General features: G+C 62.8%; 2 protein-coding genes across 2 annotated transcripts; both read left to right on the top strand.

The window, feature by feature from the left end:
- Nucleotides 1–3: 3 nt before the first annotated feature.
- Nucleotides 4–9550, top strand: LOC116436658 (maestro heat-like repeat-containing protein family member 7; the record flags this gene model as incomplete). The annotated part of the gene is given in 17 exon segments (XM_032093936.1): nucleotides 4–168; nucleotides 171–335; nucleotides 519–667; nucleotides 992–1139; nucleotides 1385–1572; nucleotides 1662–1799; nucleotides 2086–2200; nucleotides 2373–2528; nucleotides 2737–2913; nucleotides 3047–3202; nucleotides 3360–3461; nucleotides 3870–3972; nucleotides 4214–4271; nucleotides 4606–4669; nucleotides 7890–7974; nucleotides 9144–9362; nucleotides 9483–9550. Coding segments are annotated over 17 exon segments (2256 nt in total), but the record flags the coding sequence as incomplete, so codon positions are not given.
- Nucleotides 9551–10957: 1407 nt separating this feature from the next.
- Nucleotides 10958–13153, top strand: LOC116436651 (the record flags this gene model as incomplete). The annotated part of the gene is made up of 8 exons (XM_032093923.1): nucleotides 10958–11056; nucleotides 11302–11488; nucleotides 11578–11715; nucleotides 11781–11910; nucleotides 12001–12115; nucleotides 12333–12478; nucleotides 12705–12834; nucleotides 12971–13153. Coding segments are annotated over exons 1-8 (1128 nt in total), but the record flags the coding sequence as incomplete, so codon positions are not given.
- Between the last annotated feature and the right edge of the window lie 4479 nt (nucleotides 13154–17632).

Below are 17632 nucleotides of genomic sequence, written 5' to 3'. Positions count from 1 at the left end.
CTCTTTGCCAGATGCAGCGTGGACCGGACACAAGAGCAGGGCCCCGCCCGTGGCCGCTTCCGCAGAACAGCGCAGGTACCTGCAGCCATCCCCACCCGGGCTGGGCCTGCTGTCGCTGCTCAGCCGAGCACCGCGCTGGCAGCACCCCATGGAACATCCCTCCCTTCTTTGCCCTTCTCCTGCAGATGATTTGCAAATTCATCAGGAGAATTCGGGAGGAAGAGAGCAGCGTCACGGGCACTGGGGTCAGAGCATACCCTCACATCTTCAAAACCAAGACCAGTGCTGCCCTGCTGGATATGCTTGTGGAGGAGGGCGTTTCCAGCCCAAAGCAAGTAAGCAGCCTGTGGCCAGGGCTGGAGCCCCCCAGGAATCGCTTGGCCACCCAAGCCACGCCCGCTGGTCACTTTAAGCCTTTGAGGCCATCACAGTGTGCTGGGAAGGGAAGCGCTTCTCTGCAGAAGCTGGGGACATTAGTCCCTCTGGCAGCTTTCCAACTCTCCCTGTGCCTTCTCCAGGTGCCCGCCGTGGTGAGGTACATCCACCAGTGGCTCCTGTCCAATGAGTATCCTGAGTACAGACTGTCCAGGACCCTTCTGGATCTGACTGAGGCCTACCCCACTGATGTGGTGATGACTATCCTGCGTGTGGCCCCATCATGTGACAGGTATGGGGCCCACCTGCCCAGAGGGCCCAGGGCTCACCAGCCCATCGCCCTGTGGAGCCCGTCCCAAGGTGTCTGACAAACGCAGAGTTCCAGGGCCCTCTGGCTCCTCCGTTTCCCAGCCCTGGCATGTCAGCCCCCAAGCCTGCTGCCATGCTCCCTCCCTGCCCCTCAGGGGCCCGTCCCCACAGCGGTGGGCTGCCTGGGTGCTGCCTGTGAGGGGCACTGGGCAGAGGCAGGGCTGGCAGCCAGCTCAGGTCCCCGCTGCTGCCCAGGCCACGGTGCTGTGGCCGAGATCCCCCCTGAGACGGAGCTCTGACCCCACAGAGCTGCCACGGCCATGTGGAAGACGCTCATGTGCTCAGTCAGGACTTCAAAGACAGTCATGCCGCTACTCCTCGATGTGCTGGAGAGCTGGCCAGAGCACAGCACGCGCACCTCCGACGGGGACGACACAGACGTCTTTGCCCTGGCTGTGAGTTTCTGGAACCGGCCCTTGCTCGCCCCCGGGTCGCCGCTCCAGCAGTTCTCCATCCTCCTTCCCCCACTGCATCTGCCTGCCTCAGGCGCTGGGCTGAAACTGGGGCTAGGGGCAGGTTCAGGGGCACCAGGCCCGGTGCTCCCCCCGCGTCTCCCCTGGCCTCTCCCTCCCACGCTCGGGCCCTGCCACATGGACACCTCGGCAGTGAGCGCTGTCTCGGCGTGGTCTGTCCTCTGCAGGCAACTCTGGTGATGTGGAAGATCCTCCAGGTGCCCTGTGTGCCACACGTAGTGACAGTCTATTTGCCCCGCCTCTTTGTGCATCTGCTCTTCCAAGTGTTCTTCAGCACAGTGGAGATGCCAGAGAAGGTCGAGAACTTGTGGAGAGCATGCCAGGAGCAACATGGCCTTGCCACCGACCCCAACAGGTGCTCCATGCCAGTCCTCCTGTCCCACCCATGTCCCCAGGGCAGGAGCCAGTACCCCCAGCGTGACCTGGGCTTTGCTCTGCACACAGGTTTGCAGTGCAGACCCTGAAGGACCTGCTCTGCCGACTCTACTATGAGGACGTGGTGGTGGCCGTGGAACACAAGCGTGGCTGGGACACGCTGCTGAGTGCTGACACCCACCACCACGCAGTGGGTCTGCTGGCCAGGTGAGGCCCCCTCCTCCCCAGCTGCCCTCGGCATCTGTGCCCTGTGTCCCGGGTGCCCCACACAGTCCCCGTGGTCATGGGTCAGAGGGCCTTGTCACCGAGGGACGGCCGGCCGGCCAAGGACACTGGAAAAGGCCGGGAGAGGAGGGTCCCCAAGAGCAGCCGCCTCCCAAAAGACCCAGGTCCCCTTGCAGGGTGGCGGGGAAAGACCAGACCTATGTGAGTCTGTCCTGGCAGAGGTTTGCCCCCCCGGCTCACGGTCTTGCTTCCTTTCTCCTCCTGCCAGGGAGATGTCCCGGGCCTCCAAACTCGTGCGTTTCCGGATCGTTTGCCACCTGTTCAGGCTGCTCAGCGGGGAGGAGCCACGCCGGGATCTGCCTGCCCTGGCGTTCCTTGTGGAGGTGAGCCCCATGGCCAGCGCAGCCTCGCGGAGCTGCCTGCCAGCTCTCTGCCCTCTCGTAGCCGCAGCTGCCCGGGACGGTGCCCGCGCCCTGTGCTGCTGCCTGGGCCCAGCGCTGCACGCTCGCGGGCTCGTGCCGGCCGGCTCTCCCGTCACTCCCCTGTGCCTTTCAGGTCCTCTCAGATCCCCCTTTCCAGCGTTGGCTGGACTGGAGTAGATGCGGTGACAGCGTCCTGGAGATCATGTCCAAGAACCTGCGGAGCGAGTGCAGGGAGAGGCGTCGCCTGGCGCTCAGAGGCCTTGTGGTGCTCAGCAAGCATCCCTCGATGGTGAGAAGGGGGCAGCGGCTGAAGCTGCGCTGGCAGCGTGGGGCTGGGGAACGCAGTCGCTTGGGCTTGGCTGGGCTTCGGGCACTGAGGCAGCTGCTCCCAGCTCTCCTGCCTCCCGGTTCAGCTGCCCGAGTGCTTCGGGACAGGCCTTTGGCCTCTGGGCCCTGCAGCAGCAGGGTGCGGTTGCACAGCCTTGTGTTCCGCACAGACCAAAGGAATGTGGAGCCTGACCGAAAGCCTCGTGGAGCTCCTGCAGGAAGACGACAGCGACGTGGTTGGGATGACCGTCGCCGTCCTCAGCTACTTGTTCCTGTACAGTGGTGCCCCGATACCCAGCCCCATCGCCCTGCAGCTGGCTGAGGCCCTCCTGCCACTCTTTGACAACGTAAGGCTCCGTGCCCCCAGCCACGGCCACTGGCTGCTGCCCGGACACTTTGTGCCCTGTGCATTTTCAGGCCCGTGCCCAGGTGGGCCTGGAGCGGCCGATGCGGAGGTCTGTCTTTCTTCCTTTCATACAGGATGATAGCCAGGTGCGGCTGCGCTCCATGTTCGTCTTCCAAGAGATGATGGCTTTATTAACGGCAAAGGGAAAAAAGGCCCTGAAGTCACACGTGCGCCAGAGCCTGCTCCCACTCTCCTTCCACTGCCATGACGAGGACTGGCACGTGGCCAATGTGAGGACTCCTGGGCTGCCGGGGTTCCCCTGGGAGGGGGCTCGCCCCTCCTGCCCTGGCGCCGCATGGGCTGCAGCATCCTCCTGGCCTCAGCACAAGGACACGGGTCCTGTACCCTGGGCTGTGGTGCCATCTCCCGCTCTCTGCTGCTCTCCAGGCCTCCCGGGAAACGCTGCGTTGTGCGGCCAGCTTCCTGAAAAGGAGAGATCTCGAACGCATGCTGGACGTGGATCAGACATGGAGGTTCGGCGAGGGCCTGGTAAGGACGGCCTGGAAGCCCAAGTCGCAGCCTGGAGAAGCCCCCTGACTGCGGTGCTCCGTGTGTGGGGCTGGCAGCTGTGCCCCCCGCCCAGTGCTGCAGCCAGGGGCTCCAGCCTGCGCCCCACACGCTGCTCCCATCCCTGGGCCGCACGGGCTCTCTCCAGGCTCCTGTGGCCCCGAGCCGGGTGCCCACGGAGCCCCGGCCCAGCTGGGCTGTGGGGCGGGGGTGCGGCACCGAGGCTCCCCGGGCAGCACCCGGCCCTCGGCCCTCCTCCAGAGCCCGGCGCCAGCGGCTGCTGGCCGGGCCTCGGGGCTGTGCGGGCAGGGGAGGCAGTGCCGGCCGTAGGGAGCGCCCGGCCAAGGGGCTGAGCCCGCGCTAAGCCTTCCCTCCTGGCGCTCTCTCCAGCTGGCAGAGGACAGGAGCCAAGCGGCCGAGCACCTGCGCCTGGCCCTGCCGTACCTGGAGAACCCGCAGGAGCCCCTGCGAGAGGCAGCCGTCAGGTTCATGGGTGAGCCACGAGGCCGGGGCCCCTCCCCGCCCCGCCGCAGCTCGGCCCCGGCCCCGCCTGCTGCCCCGGCAGCGGGATCCGGGCCCGGGGCCGTGGAGCCCCGCCTGCCCTCGGGCGTCAGGATGCGGCAGGAGCCCGGGCCGAGCGCTGCCAGGGAAGGAGGTCGTGTGGCCTCAGGGCTGGCAGCGCCGGGTGTGGGGCAGCTGTGCCGCTGGGGCTGTGACAGGCTCTGTGTTCCCAGAGATTTGCCGGGCGGAGCATGAGGGGGCAGCACAAAGAGCTCCAGCTCATGTGCAAAGGTGAGTGAGGGCAGCGGGCCCTCAGCGGGGGGCTGGCGGGGGGATCTGCAATTCCTGCCCGGCTGCGGAGGGCATCTGCTCCCTGTGCGGACGAGGGCGGCCGTGGGCAGAGCACAGAGAGGTTTCAGGGCGCTGTGGGGCATTGGTGGCCAGCACCTTTGGGCTCGATCCTGTTCGGTCCCTGCTCCCTCTGGCCATGGCAAGAGCAGGCTGGGATGGCCTGGAAGGGGGCTCTCCTCGGGTCCCCGCAGATCCGGGATCTGCCCGTGGCTCTGTTCCTCTCTCTTGCAGCCCTTGAAGACGCGTCCCGTGACATCAGCCCTGCCGTTTCCAGCCTGGCGCGTCAAACAGCCTACGTCCTGCGGGCCCTGGAGAGAGCTCCGCGCTCCATCTTCCAGGTGCTGCGAGATGGACTCCGCAGGGCATGCAGGACACGGCCTCGTCTGTCGGGCCGTGGCTAGCTGCAGTGCTGCAGCTCTGCAGCGACCTGATCTGGGAGGCTCTCTCTGCTGGGGCCACCTGAGCCAGCGGGCGTTTTTCTTTCAGATGGTTCTTTTCTTCTTTTGGTTTTTCCTTTATATGTAAATATAGAATGTGTTTGTCTGAGATTAAAAATAGTTCATGCCTCAACCATCGATATAAAGTTTTTTCTCATTATGAAGAAGCTACAACCAAAGATGCCTCCCTGAATGGTGGGACTTTGAACTGAAAGTCAAACTGCTGATTAGATAAATTGAGTTTGGGGTGGGGGGAGAGCGCAGCTCACAGAAGCCAGGTTTACACAGACCACCCCAACCAATCGAGGCGGGGGGGGGGGCGGGTGGAGGTTTCAGGTTCACGGAGTAACCTCTGGTCAGAGGCACTGAACAGCCATCCTCCATTACATAAACCGGCCCGGCTGTGGAACTCCCAACCCCACAGGCCACAGCCACGGCACTTTCACGTGAGAGGCTTTGCAGCACAGGACTGCGCGTGATGCAACAGATCCAGAGTCGGCAGTGAGAGACTGCCCCCCTCCCCCAGGGGGACATGCCTGGACATTGCTACCTGGCTCGAGGGTATAAACCCATCCGATTCTGTGCTTTCTGGGGGGACCTTCACCACCAAGAACACCAGCTGGAGAGGATCAGCGGAACATGGTGGGGATCCACGGAGTGGTGATATTTTCCTTATTCTGTCCCTGTCACTCTTTCTGTCCCCCGCCAACTATTTTCTACTTCTTTCTTTCTCTAATATTTACCATCAAATAAAACTCATACCATTGTCACTGGCATATGGTCTCGTTTGCACCTTAATTTGGGCAGAGGCATTTCTAAGAACCTTAAAAAGGAATTGTAGCAGTGTTCTAATACACAGACTCCCCGGAGCTTTCTTCTGGTGCCCAGTGTCCGCAGGGCAGAGGGGAAGAGGGGAAAAAGGGTGCTTGTGCTCAGCAAGTTGCCTGGGCGTGCAGTGTGGAAGGGGAAATGGCCAGAAGCCCCCTGGCCTTTGGTGGTTCTGCTGAAGCCTTAACGCTGCCGACAGAGCGGCTGGGCAGGGGCCGGAGCTGCGGGGACGGCTGCGAGACGGGTGCCTGGAGATGGCCGCAACTCCTGTCCCAGGCAGGAACCGCCGTCTGTGTCCTCCTGCCCGTGCGTTGCTGGCTGGACTGCTGAGGGCTCCGAGGTGCCTCTCGATCCGGCCCCTCTGGAGCTCCGTTGGGGCTGCGGCGCTGCCGGGCCGGGCTGGGGGAGAGCCTGAGGGGCCGGGCTGTTGGGTGAAGGCCTGAGGAACCGGGTTGTGCTCAAAGGCCATAAGCAGGCACCCCAGGCAGCCCGCCTCGTTTCCTGCCACCCGGCTGTTCCGGCACTTCCCCGATGCGTCTGTCCTCCCAGGCCCATGCGGCAGTAACAAGTCCCTCGAGACCTCAGGAGGGCATCATCAGGAGGTGGGGAACACCCCAAGGTTTGGCCCAGGCTGGGCGGCTGGGGGACAAGGAGGGGCAGGGGGGCCCATGGCCCCCGGGGCAGGCCACTGGCCGCTGCCAATAAGGGCATGCTGGGCCAGAGGCAGGGCTTGGCGGCCAAGCCCGGGCTACCCCGCGGCTGCCCAGGCCACGGTGCTGTGACCGCAGCCCCCCTGACACAGCGCTCTGGGCCCGCACGGCTGCTGCCACCATGGGACAGACGGCGATGTCTCCTCGAGCAGGGCTGCCGAGTCGCTGCTGCCAAAGCGGCTCTGGACGCCACAGGAACGGCACCAGAGTGTGCCCAGGAACAGCAGGAGCCCGAGCGCCGGCACCTGCTCAACGAGGCATCCGGGCCAGCCGGGATGCCAAAAAGGGGGATACTGTGGGCACAACTGCACGTGGTTTGGCAAAAGGCTCCAGCAGAATTGGCCATGATGGCTTTCTCTTGACTCGCCAGCCTCACAGCGACGCTCGGCAGCTTCGGCTGCAGCCCGTGCCCTTGACTGACTTCAGTGGCCGTGCTTGAGGGTGTTGTAAACGAGGCTGAGACTTTTTGGAAAGAAAAGCCAACTCCTTTATTTATTAACAACTGAGAGCGGGAACCCAGGATAAGCCCAGGCTCCGTGAGACAAGCCAGAGTAAACCAACACTCAAAAAAGGACAGTGCGACCCACTGGGTGCTCCCTCGGACCCCAAGTTCCGCAGGAGGACCCCCGGATAAAGTCCCAGGTCCGTTCTTATACCCTCTGTCCATTCACAATAGGTGGATTTGGGATCCTTCTTCTGATTGGCTCACTTCCAGGGCTTCTATTGGTCTTTATCAACATGCACTTTTGTCCACTCATTTCCCGAGGGCGTTGAATGATTGGATAATCCTTTATCCAGTAGCGGTCCAAGATGTTGACATCACCTGCATGAGGTGATTTTCTAGTCCATCACGTCATCACGTCCCCAATTGCGTCTCCACCTGGTGCTCACACTCTGATATTACACCTGGGCAGTCTTGCAATATCCTCAGTTAACATGCTCGTTTGTTCAACTATCAACTCCCCTCTTTTATATCTCATCCAAACAGTAACAATCAACACCCAGAAACCGATTCATTTATTCCAAGGGCAGACTCGCCTTCCGCAGACAGGCGTCCCAAGGCAGCCGCATTGGTGCCATCGTGAGAGAGAGACTCTGATGGGACACAAGCCCTGTGCTGCAGCTGCTGTCCCTCTCCTCCATGCAGGCCCCTTAAGGACACATGCATGAGCTTCCAAAGCAAGCTTGGACTTGCTTGGAGCAATGGAAGAAGCAGCCGGCACTGAAGAAAAGCAGGGAGCGGTGGCAGACGTCCAGGGGGGCGGGAAGCGCTTTGGTGTCTGCTGAGGAGACGGCCCAGTTCCCAAGCTCAGGCTTTGCTGCTAGAGGATCCTGCTTTGCTCTTGCTGGAGCTGGAGGCCATTCCCTACCAATGCATGGCCACTTGATCCATTGTTCCTGGATCAAGTCTGCTGGACCTGTGGCAACAAGTGTGTCCTGTGTCCCTGTGACAGCGGAAAAGGGCAGGACATGTCTGCTTCCAGCACCTGTCTTGGCTGCTCCTTCAGGGTGCTGGCACCATCATCAGAGATACCCAACGGCGTCTCCTCCCCGAGCTATCCCTATCCTCTGCGCTTCCCCAGGTGTCTCCCTTGACGTTCCCTGGGGAACCTCCCTGCTTGTGGCCATCCATTGCCGTGCTCAACAAGGACGCAGTTGTGTTTGGACGTGAGCTGCCACAGCCAGACATGCAGCAAGGGAGCGTAGACTATCAGAGGCTGGGCGATTCCTTTTTTTTCCAGAATGCAAGAAAGACAGAAAGGCACAAGGAAACGTCACAGTGTCTCTCTAGAATCTCTTTGTCCTGTGAAACTCATCAGCTGAAGCTCTTCTGGTGCTCCTGCTAATCTCCTCCATGAAAACATTCATTCCAGTAAGGAGCAATGTAGGGGTCTCCTCCCCCCGCCATGTAGCCCTGGGAGAGGGGCCCCTGAGGGGACAGGCACGGGGTTTCCCTGCCCTGGTCAGCCTCGTTCCCCGTCGGTTGTTTTGCGTTTCCCCTGCGCGGGCAAGGACCCTCGGGTCCCGTGATTGTAAGAGTTCCTCGGCAGAGCTCCGGCCACGCGGCTGGAGAAATAACCATCTCTGAAACATCTACCAAGAATCTGTCCATATATATTTCTTTTCCACGGGACTCCCGGTTTGATATGTCGTGTTACAGTATCCCCGCTGTAACAGAGCAACATCTCCTGTCACATTGCCCCCAGTCGCTCCAGCTGCTCCTGCCAACAGCCCCCTGCAGGAAGGAGCACAGACCCCAGTGCGCGTTGGCTTTGGCTGCCCATGGGCAGAGAAGCCCCCCGGGGCACAGGTCTCTGGGGCAGGAGACGGGCGCCAGTGCTGCCAGAGCTGAGGGGTGGCAGGTCTGCTTCGGCAGGGACTCTGCCACACCTGCCGATTTGCAGCGTTCCCCGGGGCCCAGGGGTCAGAGCAGCATTCGTGCCCTGGCCCACACGTTCCCTGTCTGCGTCACACCCCCTGGCTTAGGATGGCCACCGGCCGGGAACGCGTCCCAAGGAGGCCGTGCCAGCTTCTGTGGAAGGCCCCGTGCCCTTCCCGCCGCGGCTGCGTCGGCAGCCGTGGGGGCTCCTGCTGCTGCCCCGAGCCCGCAGAGCAGGGGAAGTGTTTGCTTATGGTTGGAGCCGTTGCTTTAAGTTCCCTGTCGGGCTGTCTTAGGACACTCGGGGCAAGGGATTCCTTCCAAGCTGGGCCACTGGGGGCGGGCTGGGGGCGGCCCAGGGGCAGGTGGCATTGTGTGCAAGGGCCCTTTGTGACACGGTGCAGCACGGTCACCGTGGGTGTCCCAGGGCCCTTGTGACACGTGCTGCTGGACATAGGTGCTGGCGGCGACGCGGCCACGCCACAGTGCTCGGAGCACGCGACGGGACAGGACGGGACAGAGCGGTGCCGCACAGCCCACTCGTTCCTTGCCGACCCAGAGCTTTTCCGAGGCATTACTCCTCGCAGTGCCCTCGAGGCCAGACTGCAGGACTTGGTGACTCGGAGCTTTTCGAGGCGTCTCCCTTTCCTGCGGCCGCTGCCCTCGAGGACAGACCGTGGGATTTGGTGACCTGAATCATTTACGAGGAGTCTCCTGTCATTGTGGCGGAAGCCCTCTGAGACCAGAGTGCAGGACTTGCTTCTCCTGTAGCCTCCCTGAGGCTTCTCTGTCGCAGGTGCCTTCAAGGCACAACTGCACGACCTGCTGACCCGCAACCTTCCCAGGCATCTCTCCTGCAAGTAGCCATACATCTACTCAGTGTCATGGAGCAGAGGCCCCTGACCGTGCCCAAGCAGGCCTTAGGGGAGGAAGAAGGCCCTGGAGCTGCCCAGCACAGCAGCCTGCAGAGCTGGAGCAGTTCCAGCAGCCGCAGGAGGGTTGAGTGGCAGGCTGTGCCCCAGGGCTGGTGCCTGCAGCCAGCTAGGCCCCATCCCATCCCATCCCATCCCATCCCATCCCATCCCCTGGGAATATGCCCATGGACAGGAGGGATAGAGGGGCCGGGGCAGACCCCCCCCGCAGCGGCCGTGCCCCATGCCTCGGCCCAGGCCCGGGGCTCTGTTTCTCCGGCCTCCTCCCGCAGCCCCTCAGCTCTGGCCGCGCTCGCTCTTTGCCAGATGCAGCCATGGACCGGACACAAGAGCAGGGCCCCGCCCGTGGCGCTTCCGCAGAACAGCGCAGGTACCTGCAGCCATCCCCACCCGGGCTGGGCCTGCTGTCGCTGCTCAGCCGAGCACCGCGCTGGCAGCACCCCATGGAACATCCCTCCCTTCTTTGCCCTTCTCCTGCAGATGATTTGCAAATTCATCAGGAGAATTCGGGAGGAAGAGAGCAGCGTCACGGGCACTGGGGTCAAGCATACCCTCACCATCTTCAAAACCAAGACCAGTGCTGCCCTGCTGGATATGCTTGTGGAGGAGGGCGTTTCCAGCCCAAAGCAAGTAAGCAGCCTGTGGCCAGGGCTGGAGCCCCCCAGGAATCGCTTGGCCACCCAAGCCACGCCCGCTGGTCACTTTAAGCCTTTGAGGCCATCACAGTGTGCTGGGGAAGGGAAGCGCTTCTCTGCAGAAGCTGGGGGACATTAGTCCCTCTGGCAGCTTTCCAACTCTCCCTGTGCCTTCTCCAGGTGCCCGCCGTGGTGAGGTACATCCACCAGTGGCTCCTGTCCAATGAGTATCCTGAGTACAGACTGTCCAGGACCCTTCTGGATCTGACTGAGGCCTACCCCACTTGATGTAGGTGATGACTATCCTGCGTGTGGCCCCATCATGTGACAGGTATGGGGCCCACCTGCCCAGAGGGCCCAGGGCTCACCAGCCCATCGCCCTGTGGAGCCCGTCCCAAGGTGTCTGACAAACGCAGAGTTCCAGGGCCCTCTGGCTCCTCCGTTTCCCAGCCCTGGCATGTCAGCCCCCAAGCCTGCTGCCATGCTCCCTCCCTGCCCCTCAGGGGCCCGTCCCCACAGCGGTGGGCTGCCTGGGTGCTGCCTGTGAGGGGCACTGGGCAGAGGCAGGGCTGGCAGCCAGCTCAGGTCCCCGCTGCTGCCCAGGCCACGGTGCTGTGGCCGAGATCCCCCCTGAGACGGAGCTCTGACCCCACAGAGCTGCACGGCCATGTGGAAGACGCTCATGTGCTCAGTCAGGACTTCAAATGACAGTCATGCCGCTACTCCTCGATGTGCTGGAGAGCTGGCCAGAGCACAGCACGCGCACCTCCGACGGGGACGACACAGACGTCTTTGCCCTGGCTGTGAGTTTCTGGAACCGGCCCTTGCTCGCCCCCGGGTCGCCGCTCCAGCAGTTCTCCATCCTCCTTCCCCCACTGCATCTGCCTGCCTCAGGCGCTGGGCTGAAACTGGGGCTAGGGGCAGGTTCAGGGGCACCAGGCCCGGTGCTCCCCCCGCGTCTCCCCTGGCCTCTCCCTCCCACGCTCGGGCCCTGCCACATGGACACCTCGGCAGTGAGCGCTGTCTCGGCGTGGTCTGTCCTCTGCAGGCAACTCTGGTGATGTGGAAGATCCTCCAGGTGCCCTGTGTGCCACACGTAGTGACAGTCTATTTGCCCCGCCTCTTTGTGCATCTGCTCTTCCAAGTGTTCTTCAGCACAGTGGAGATGCCAGAGAAGGTCGAGAACTTGTGGAGAGCATGCCAGGAGCAACATGGCCTTGCCACGACCCCAACAGGTGCTCCATGCCAGTCCTCCTGTCCCACCCATGTCCCCAGGGCAGGAGCCAGTGCCCCCAGCGTGACCTGGGCTTTGCTCTGCACACAGGTTTGCAGTGCAGACCCCTGAAGGACCTGCTCTGCCGACTCTACTATGAGGACGTGGTGGTGGCCGTGGAACACAAGCGTGGCTGGGACACGCTGCTGAGTGCTGACACCCACCACACGCAGTGGGTCTGCTGGCCAGGTGAGGCCCCCTCCTCCCCAGCTGCCCTCGGCATCTGTGCCCTGTGTCCCGGGTGCCCCACACAGTCCCCGTGGTCATGGGTCAGAGGGCCTTGTCACCGAGGGACGGCCGGCCGGCCAAGGACACTGGAAAAGGCCGGGAGAGGAGGGTCCCCAAGAGCAGCCGCCTCCCAAAAGACCCAGGTCCCCTTGCAGGGTGCGGGGAAAGACCAGACCTATGTGAGTCTGTCCTGGCAGAGGTTTGCCCCCCCGGCTCACGGTCTTGCTTCCTTTCTCCTCCTGCCAGGGAGATGTCCCGGGCCTCCAAACTCGTGCGTTTCCGGATCGTTTGCCACCTGTTCAGGCTGCTCAGCGGGGAGGAGCCACGCCGGGATCTGCCTGCCCTGGCGTTCCTTGTGGAGGTGAGCCCCCATGGCCAGCGCAGCCTCGCGGAGCTGCCTGCCAGCTCTCTGCCTCTCGTAGCCGCAGCTGCCGGGACGGTGCCCGCGCCCCTGTGCTGCTGCCTGGGCCCAGCGCTCGCACGCTCGCGGGCTCGTGCCGGCCGGCTCTCCGTCCTACTCCCCTGTGCCTTTCAGTCCTCTCAGATCCCCCTTTCCAGCGTTGGCTGGACTGGAGTAGATGCGGGGTGACAGCGTCCTGGAGATCATGTCCAAGAACCTGCGGAGCGAGTGCAGGGAGAGGCGTCGCCTGGCGCTCAGAGGCCTTGTGGTGCTCAGCAAGCATCCCTCGATGGTGAGAAGGGGGCAGCGGCTGAAGCTGCGCTGGCAGCGTGGGGCTGGGGAACGCAGTTCGCTTGGGCTTGGCTGGGCTTCGGGCACTGAGGCAGCTGCTCCCAGCTCTCCTGCCTCCCGGTTCAGCTTGCCCGAGTGCTTCGGGACAGGCCTTTGGCCTCTGGGCCCTGCAGCAGCAGGGTGCGGTTGCACAGCCTTGTGTTCCGCACCAGACCAAGGAATGTGGAGCCTGACCGAAAGCCTCGTGGAGCTCCTGCAGGAAGACGACAGCGACGTGGGTTGGGATGACCGTCGCCGTCCTCAGCTACTTGTTCCTGTACAGTGGTGCCCCGATACCCAGCCCCATCGCCCTGCAGCTGGCTGAGGCCCTCCTGCCACTCTTTGACAACGTAAGGCTCCGTGCCCCCAGCCACGGCCACTGGCTGCTGCTGCCCGGACACTTTGTGCCCTGTGCATTTTCAGGCCCGTGCCCAGGTGGGCCTGGAGCGGCCGATGCGGAGGTCTGTCTTTCTTCCTTTCATACAGGATGATAGCCAGGTGCGGCTGCGCTCCATGTTCGTCTTCCAAGAGATGATGGCTTTATTAACGGCAAGGGAAAAAAAGGCCCTGAAGTCACACGTGCGCCAGAGCCTGCTCCCACTCTCCTTCCACTGCCATGACGAGGACTGGCACGTGGCCAATGTGAGGACTCCTGGGCTGCCGGGGTTCCCCTGGGAGGGGGGCTCGGCCGCCTCCTGCCCTGGCGCCGCATGGGCTGCAGCATCCTCCTGGCCTCAGCACAAGGACACGGGTCCTGTACCCTGGGCTGTGGTGCCATCTCCCGCTCTCTGCTGCTCTCCAGGCCTCCCGGGGAAACGCTGCGTTGTGCGGCCAGCTTCCTGAAAAGGAGAGATCTCGAACGCATGCTGGACGTGGATCAGACATGGAGGTTCGGCGAGGGCCTGGTAAGGACGGCCTGGAAGCCCAAGTCGCAGCTGGAGAAGCCCCCTGACTGCGGTTGCTCCGTGTGTGGGGCTGGCAGCTGTGCCCCCCGCCCAGTGCTGCAGCCAGGGGCTCCAGCCTGCGCCCAACACGCTGCTCCCATCCCCTGGGCCGCACGGGCTCGTCTCCAGGCTCCTGTGGCCCCGAGCCGGGTGCCCACGGAGCCCGGCCCCGCTGGGCTGTGGGGCGGGGGGGCACCGCGGCTCCCCGGGCAGCGCCCGGCCCTCGGCCCCCTCCAGAGGCCCGGCGCCAGCAGCGCTGGCCGGGCCTCAGCGCTGTGCGGGCAGGGGAGGCCAGGGCGGGCCGCAGGCAGCGCCCGGCCAAGGGGCTGAAGCCCGCGCCAACCCTTCCCTCCTGGCGCTCTCTCCAGCTGGCAGAGGACAGGAAGCCGAGCGGCCGAGCACTCGCGGCGGGCCCTGCCGTACCTGCGGAGCCCACAGGAGTCCCTGCGACAGGCGGCCATCAGGTTCATTGGGTGAGCCACGAGCCCGGGGCCCCCTCCCCTCCCCGCCCCGCCGCAGCGCTGGCCCCAGCCCCGGCTGCTGCCCCGGCAGCGGGAATCCCGGGCCAGGGGCCGTGGAGCCCCCGCCTGCCCTCGGGGCTGCCACCGCCCTCTCGCAGCCGTGCCCTCGGGCGTCGGGATGCGGCGAGGGCCCGGGCTGAGCCCTGCCGGGGCGAGGAGATGCGTGCGGCCGCAGGGCTGGCAGCGCCGCTGAGAGGGAGCTGTGCCGCTGGGGCCGTGACAGGCTCTGTGTTCCCAGGCATCGCCGGGCGGCACCTGAGGGGCCAGCAGGAAGAGCTCCAGCTCGTCTGCGAGGGTGAGTGAGTGCAGCCGGCTGTCAGCAGGGGCTGGCGGGGGGAGCTGCAATCCCTGCCCCGGCTGCGGAGGGCTCTGCTCCCTGCGCGGAACGAGCGGCGGCGTGGGCAGAGCACAGAGAGGTTTCAGGGGCGCGTGCGGGATTTGTGGCCAGCACCTTCGGATGTCCAGGGGCCTTCGATCCCGTTGGTCCCTGCTCCCTCTTGGCCATGGCCAGAGCAGGCTGGGATGGCCCTGGCAGGGGGGGTCCTCCTCGGGTCCCCGCAGATGCGGAGTCTGACCGTGCCTCTGTTCCTCTCTCTTGCAGCCCTTGAAGACGCGTCCCGTGACATCAGCCCTGCCGTTTCCAGCCTGGCGCGTCAAACAGCCTACGTCCTGCGGGCCCTGGAGAGAGCTCCGCGCTCCATCTTCCAGGTGCTGCGAGATGGACTCCGCAGGGCATGCAGGACACGGCCTCGTCTGTCGGGCCGTGGCTAGCTGCAGTGCTGCAGCTCTGCAGCGACCTGATCTGGGAGGCTCTCTCTGCTGGGGCCACCTGAGCCAGCGGGCGTTTTTCTTCAGATGGTTCTTTTCTTCTTTGGTTTTTTCCTTTATATGTAAATATAGAATGTGTTTGTCTGAGATTAAAAATAGTTCATGCCTCAACCATCGATATAAAGTTTTTTCTCATTATGAAGGAGCTACAACCAAAGATGCCTCCCTGAATGGTGGGACTTTGAACTGAAAGTCAAACTGCTGATTAGATAAATTGAGTTTGGGGTGGGGGGAGAGAGCGCAGCTCACAGAAGCCAGGTTTACACAGACCACCCCAACCAATCGAGGCGGGGGGAGGGGGAGGGAGGAGGTTTCAGGTTCACGGAGTAACCTCTGGTCAGAGGCACTGAACAGCCCATCCTCCATTACATAAACCGGCCCGGCTGTGGAACTCCCAACCCCACAGGCCACAGCCACGGCACTTTCACGTGAGAGGCTTTGCAGCACAGGACTGCGCGTGATGCAACAGATCCAGAGTCGGCAGTGAGAGACTGCCCCCCCTCCCCCAGGGGGACATGCCTGGACATTGCTACCTGGCTCGAGGGTATATAAACCCATCGGATTCTATGCTTTCTGGGGGGACCTTTACCACCAAGAAGACCAGCTGGAGAGGGTCAACGAAACATTGTTGGGATCCACGGAGTGGTGATATTTCCCTTATTCTGTCCCTGTCACTCTTTCTGTCCCCCTGCCAACTATTTTCTACTTCTTTCTTTCTCTAATATTTACCATCAAATAAAACTCATACCATTGTCACTGGCATATGGTCTCGTTTGCACCTTAATTTGGGCAGAGGCATTTCTAAGAACCTTAAAAAGGAATTGTAGCAGTGTTCTAATACACAGACTCCCCGGAGCTTTCTTCTGGTGCCCAGTGTCCGCAGGGCAGAGGGGAAGAGGGGAAAAAGGGTGCTTGTGCTCAGCAAGTTGCCTGGGCGTGCAGTGTGGAAGGGGAAATGGCCAGAAGCCCCCTGGCCTTTGGTGGTTCTGCTGAAGCCTTAACGCTGCCGACAGAGCGGCTGGGCAGGGGCCGGAGCTGCGGGGACGGCTGCGAGACGGGTGCCTGGAGATGGCCGCAACTCCTGTCCCAGGCAGGAACCGCCGTCTGTGTCCTCCTGCCCGTGCGTTGCTGGCTGGACTGCTGAGGGCTCCGAGGTGCCTCTCGATCCGGCCCCTCTGGAGCTCCGTTGGGGCTGCGGCGCTGCCGGGCCGGGCTGGGGGAGAGCCTGAGGGGCCGGGCTGGTGGGAAGGCCTGAGGAACCGGGTGTCAAAGGCCATAAGCAGCCCCCAGGCAGCCGCCTCGTTCCTGCCACCCGGCTGTTCCGGCACTTCCCCGATGCGTCTGTCTCCCAGGCCTGCGGCAGAACAGAAGCCCTCGAGGCCGGGCCTCAGCAGGAGGTGGGGAACACCCCAAGGTGCCCAGGCTGGGCCGGCTGGGGACAAGGAGGGCAGGGGGGCCATGCCGGGGCACGGCCACTGGCCGCTGCCAATAAGGGGCAGCGGGCAGAGGCAGGGCTGGCGGCCAGCCCGGGCCCCCGCGGCTGCCCAGGCCACGGTGCTGTGACCGAGGCCCCCCTGACACAGAGCTCGGGGCCCGCACAGCTGCTGCCTCCACGGGGAGGCCGGCGATGTCTCCTCGAGCAGGGCTGCCGAGTCGCTGCTGCCAAAGCGGCTCTGGACGCCGCAGAAACAGCACCAGAGCGTGCACAGGAACAGCAGCAGCCCGAACGCCTGCTCAACAAAGCATCCGCACCAGCCGGGATGCCAAACGGGGGGATACTGTGGGCACAACTGCACGTGGCTGGGCAAAAGGCTCCAGCAGAATTGGCCACAATGGCTTTCTCTTGCCTTGCCAGCCTCACAGCGACGCTCGGCAGCTTCGGCTGCAGCCCGTGCCCTTGACTGACTTCAGTGGCCGTGCTTGAGGGTGTTGTAAACGAGGCTGAGACTTTTTGGAAAGAAAAGCCAACTCCTTATTTATTAACAACTGAGAGCGGGAACCCAGGATAAGCCCAGGCTCCGTGAGACAAGCCAGAGTAAACCAACACTCAAAAAAGGACAGTGCGACCCACTGGGTGCTCCCTCGGACCCCAAGTTCCGCAGGAGGACCCCCGGATAAAGTCCCAGGTCCGTTCTTATACCCTCTGTCCATTCACAATAGGTGGATTTGGGATCCTTCTTCTGATTGGCTCACTTCCAGGGCTTCTATTGGTCTTTATCAACATGCACTTTTGTCCACTCATTTCCCGAGGGCGTTGAATGATTGGATAATCCTTTATCCAGTAGCGGTCCAAGATGTTGACATCACCTGCATGAGGTGATTTTCTAGTCCATCACGTCATCACGTCCCCAATTGCGTCTCCACCTGGTGCTCACACTCTGATATTACACCTGGGCAGTCTTGCAATATCCTCAGTTAACATGCTCGTTTGTTCAACTATCAACTCCCCTCTTTTATATCTCATCCAAACAGTAACAATCAACACCCAGAAACCGATTCATTTATTCCAAGGGCAGACTCGCCTTCCGCAGACAGGCGTCCCAAGGCAGCCGCATTGGTGCCATCGTGAGAGAGAGACTCTGATGGGACACAAGCCCTGTGCTGCAGCTGCTGTCCCTCTCCTCCATGCAGGCCCCTTAAGGACACATGCATGAGCTTCCAAAGCAAGCTTGGACTTGCTTGGAGCAATGGAAGAAGCAGCCGGCACTGAAGAAAAGCAGGGAGCGGTGGCAGACGTCCAGGGGGGGCGGGAAGCGCTTTGGTGTCTGCTGAGGAGACGGCCCAGTTCCCAAGCTCAGGCTTTGCTGCTAGAGGATCCTGCTTTGCTCTTGCTGGAGCTGGAGGCCATTCCCTAC

The sequence above is a fragment of the Corvus moneduloides genome, chromosome 2 (assembly GCF_009650955.1).
Source record: "Corvus moneduloides isolate bCorMon1 chromosome 2, bCorMon1.pri, whole genome shotgun sequence".
Lineage (NCBI taxonomy): Eukaryota > Metazoa > Chordata > Aves > Passeriformes > Corvidae > Corvus > Corvus moneduloides.
Note: the sequence above shows the minus strand (reverse complement) of the source record. Positions and strands in the feature narration are given on the sequence as shown.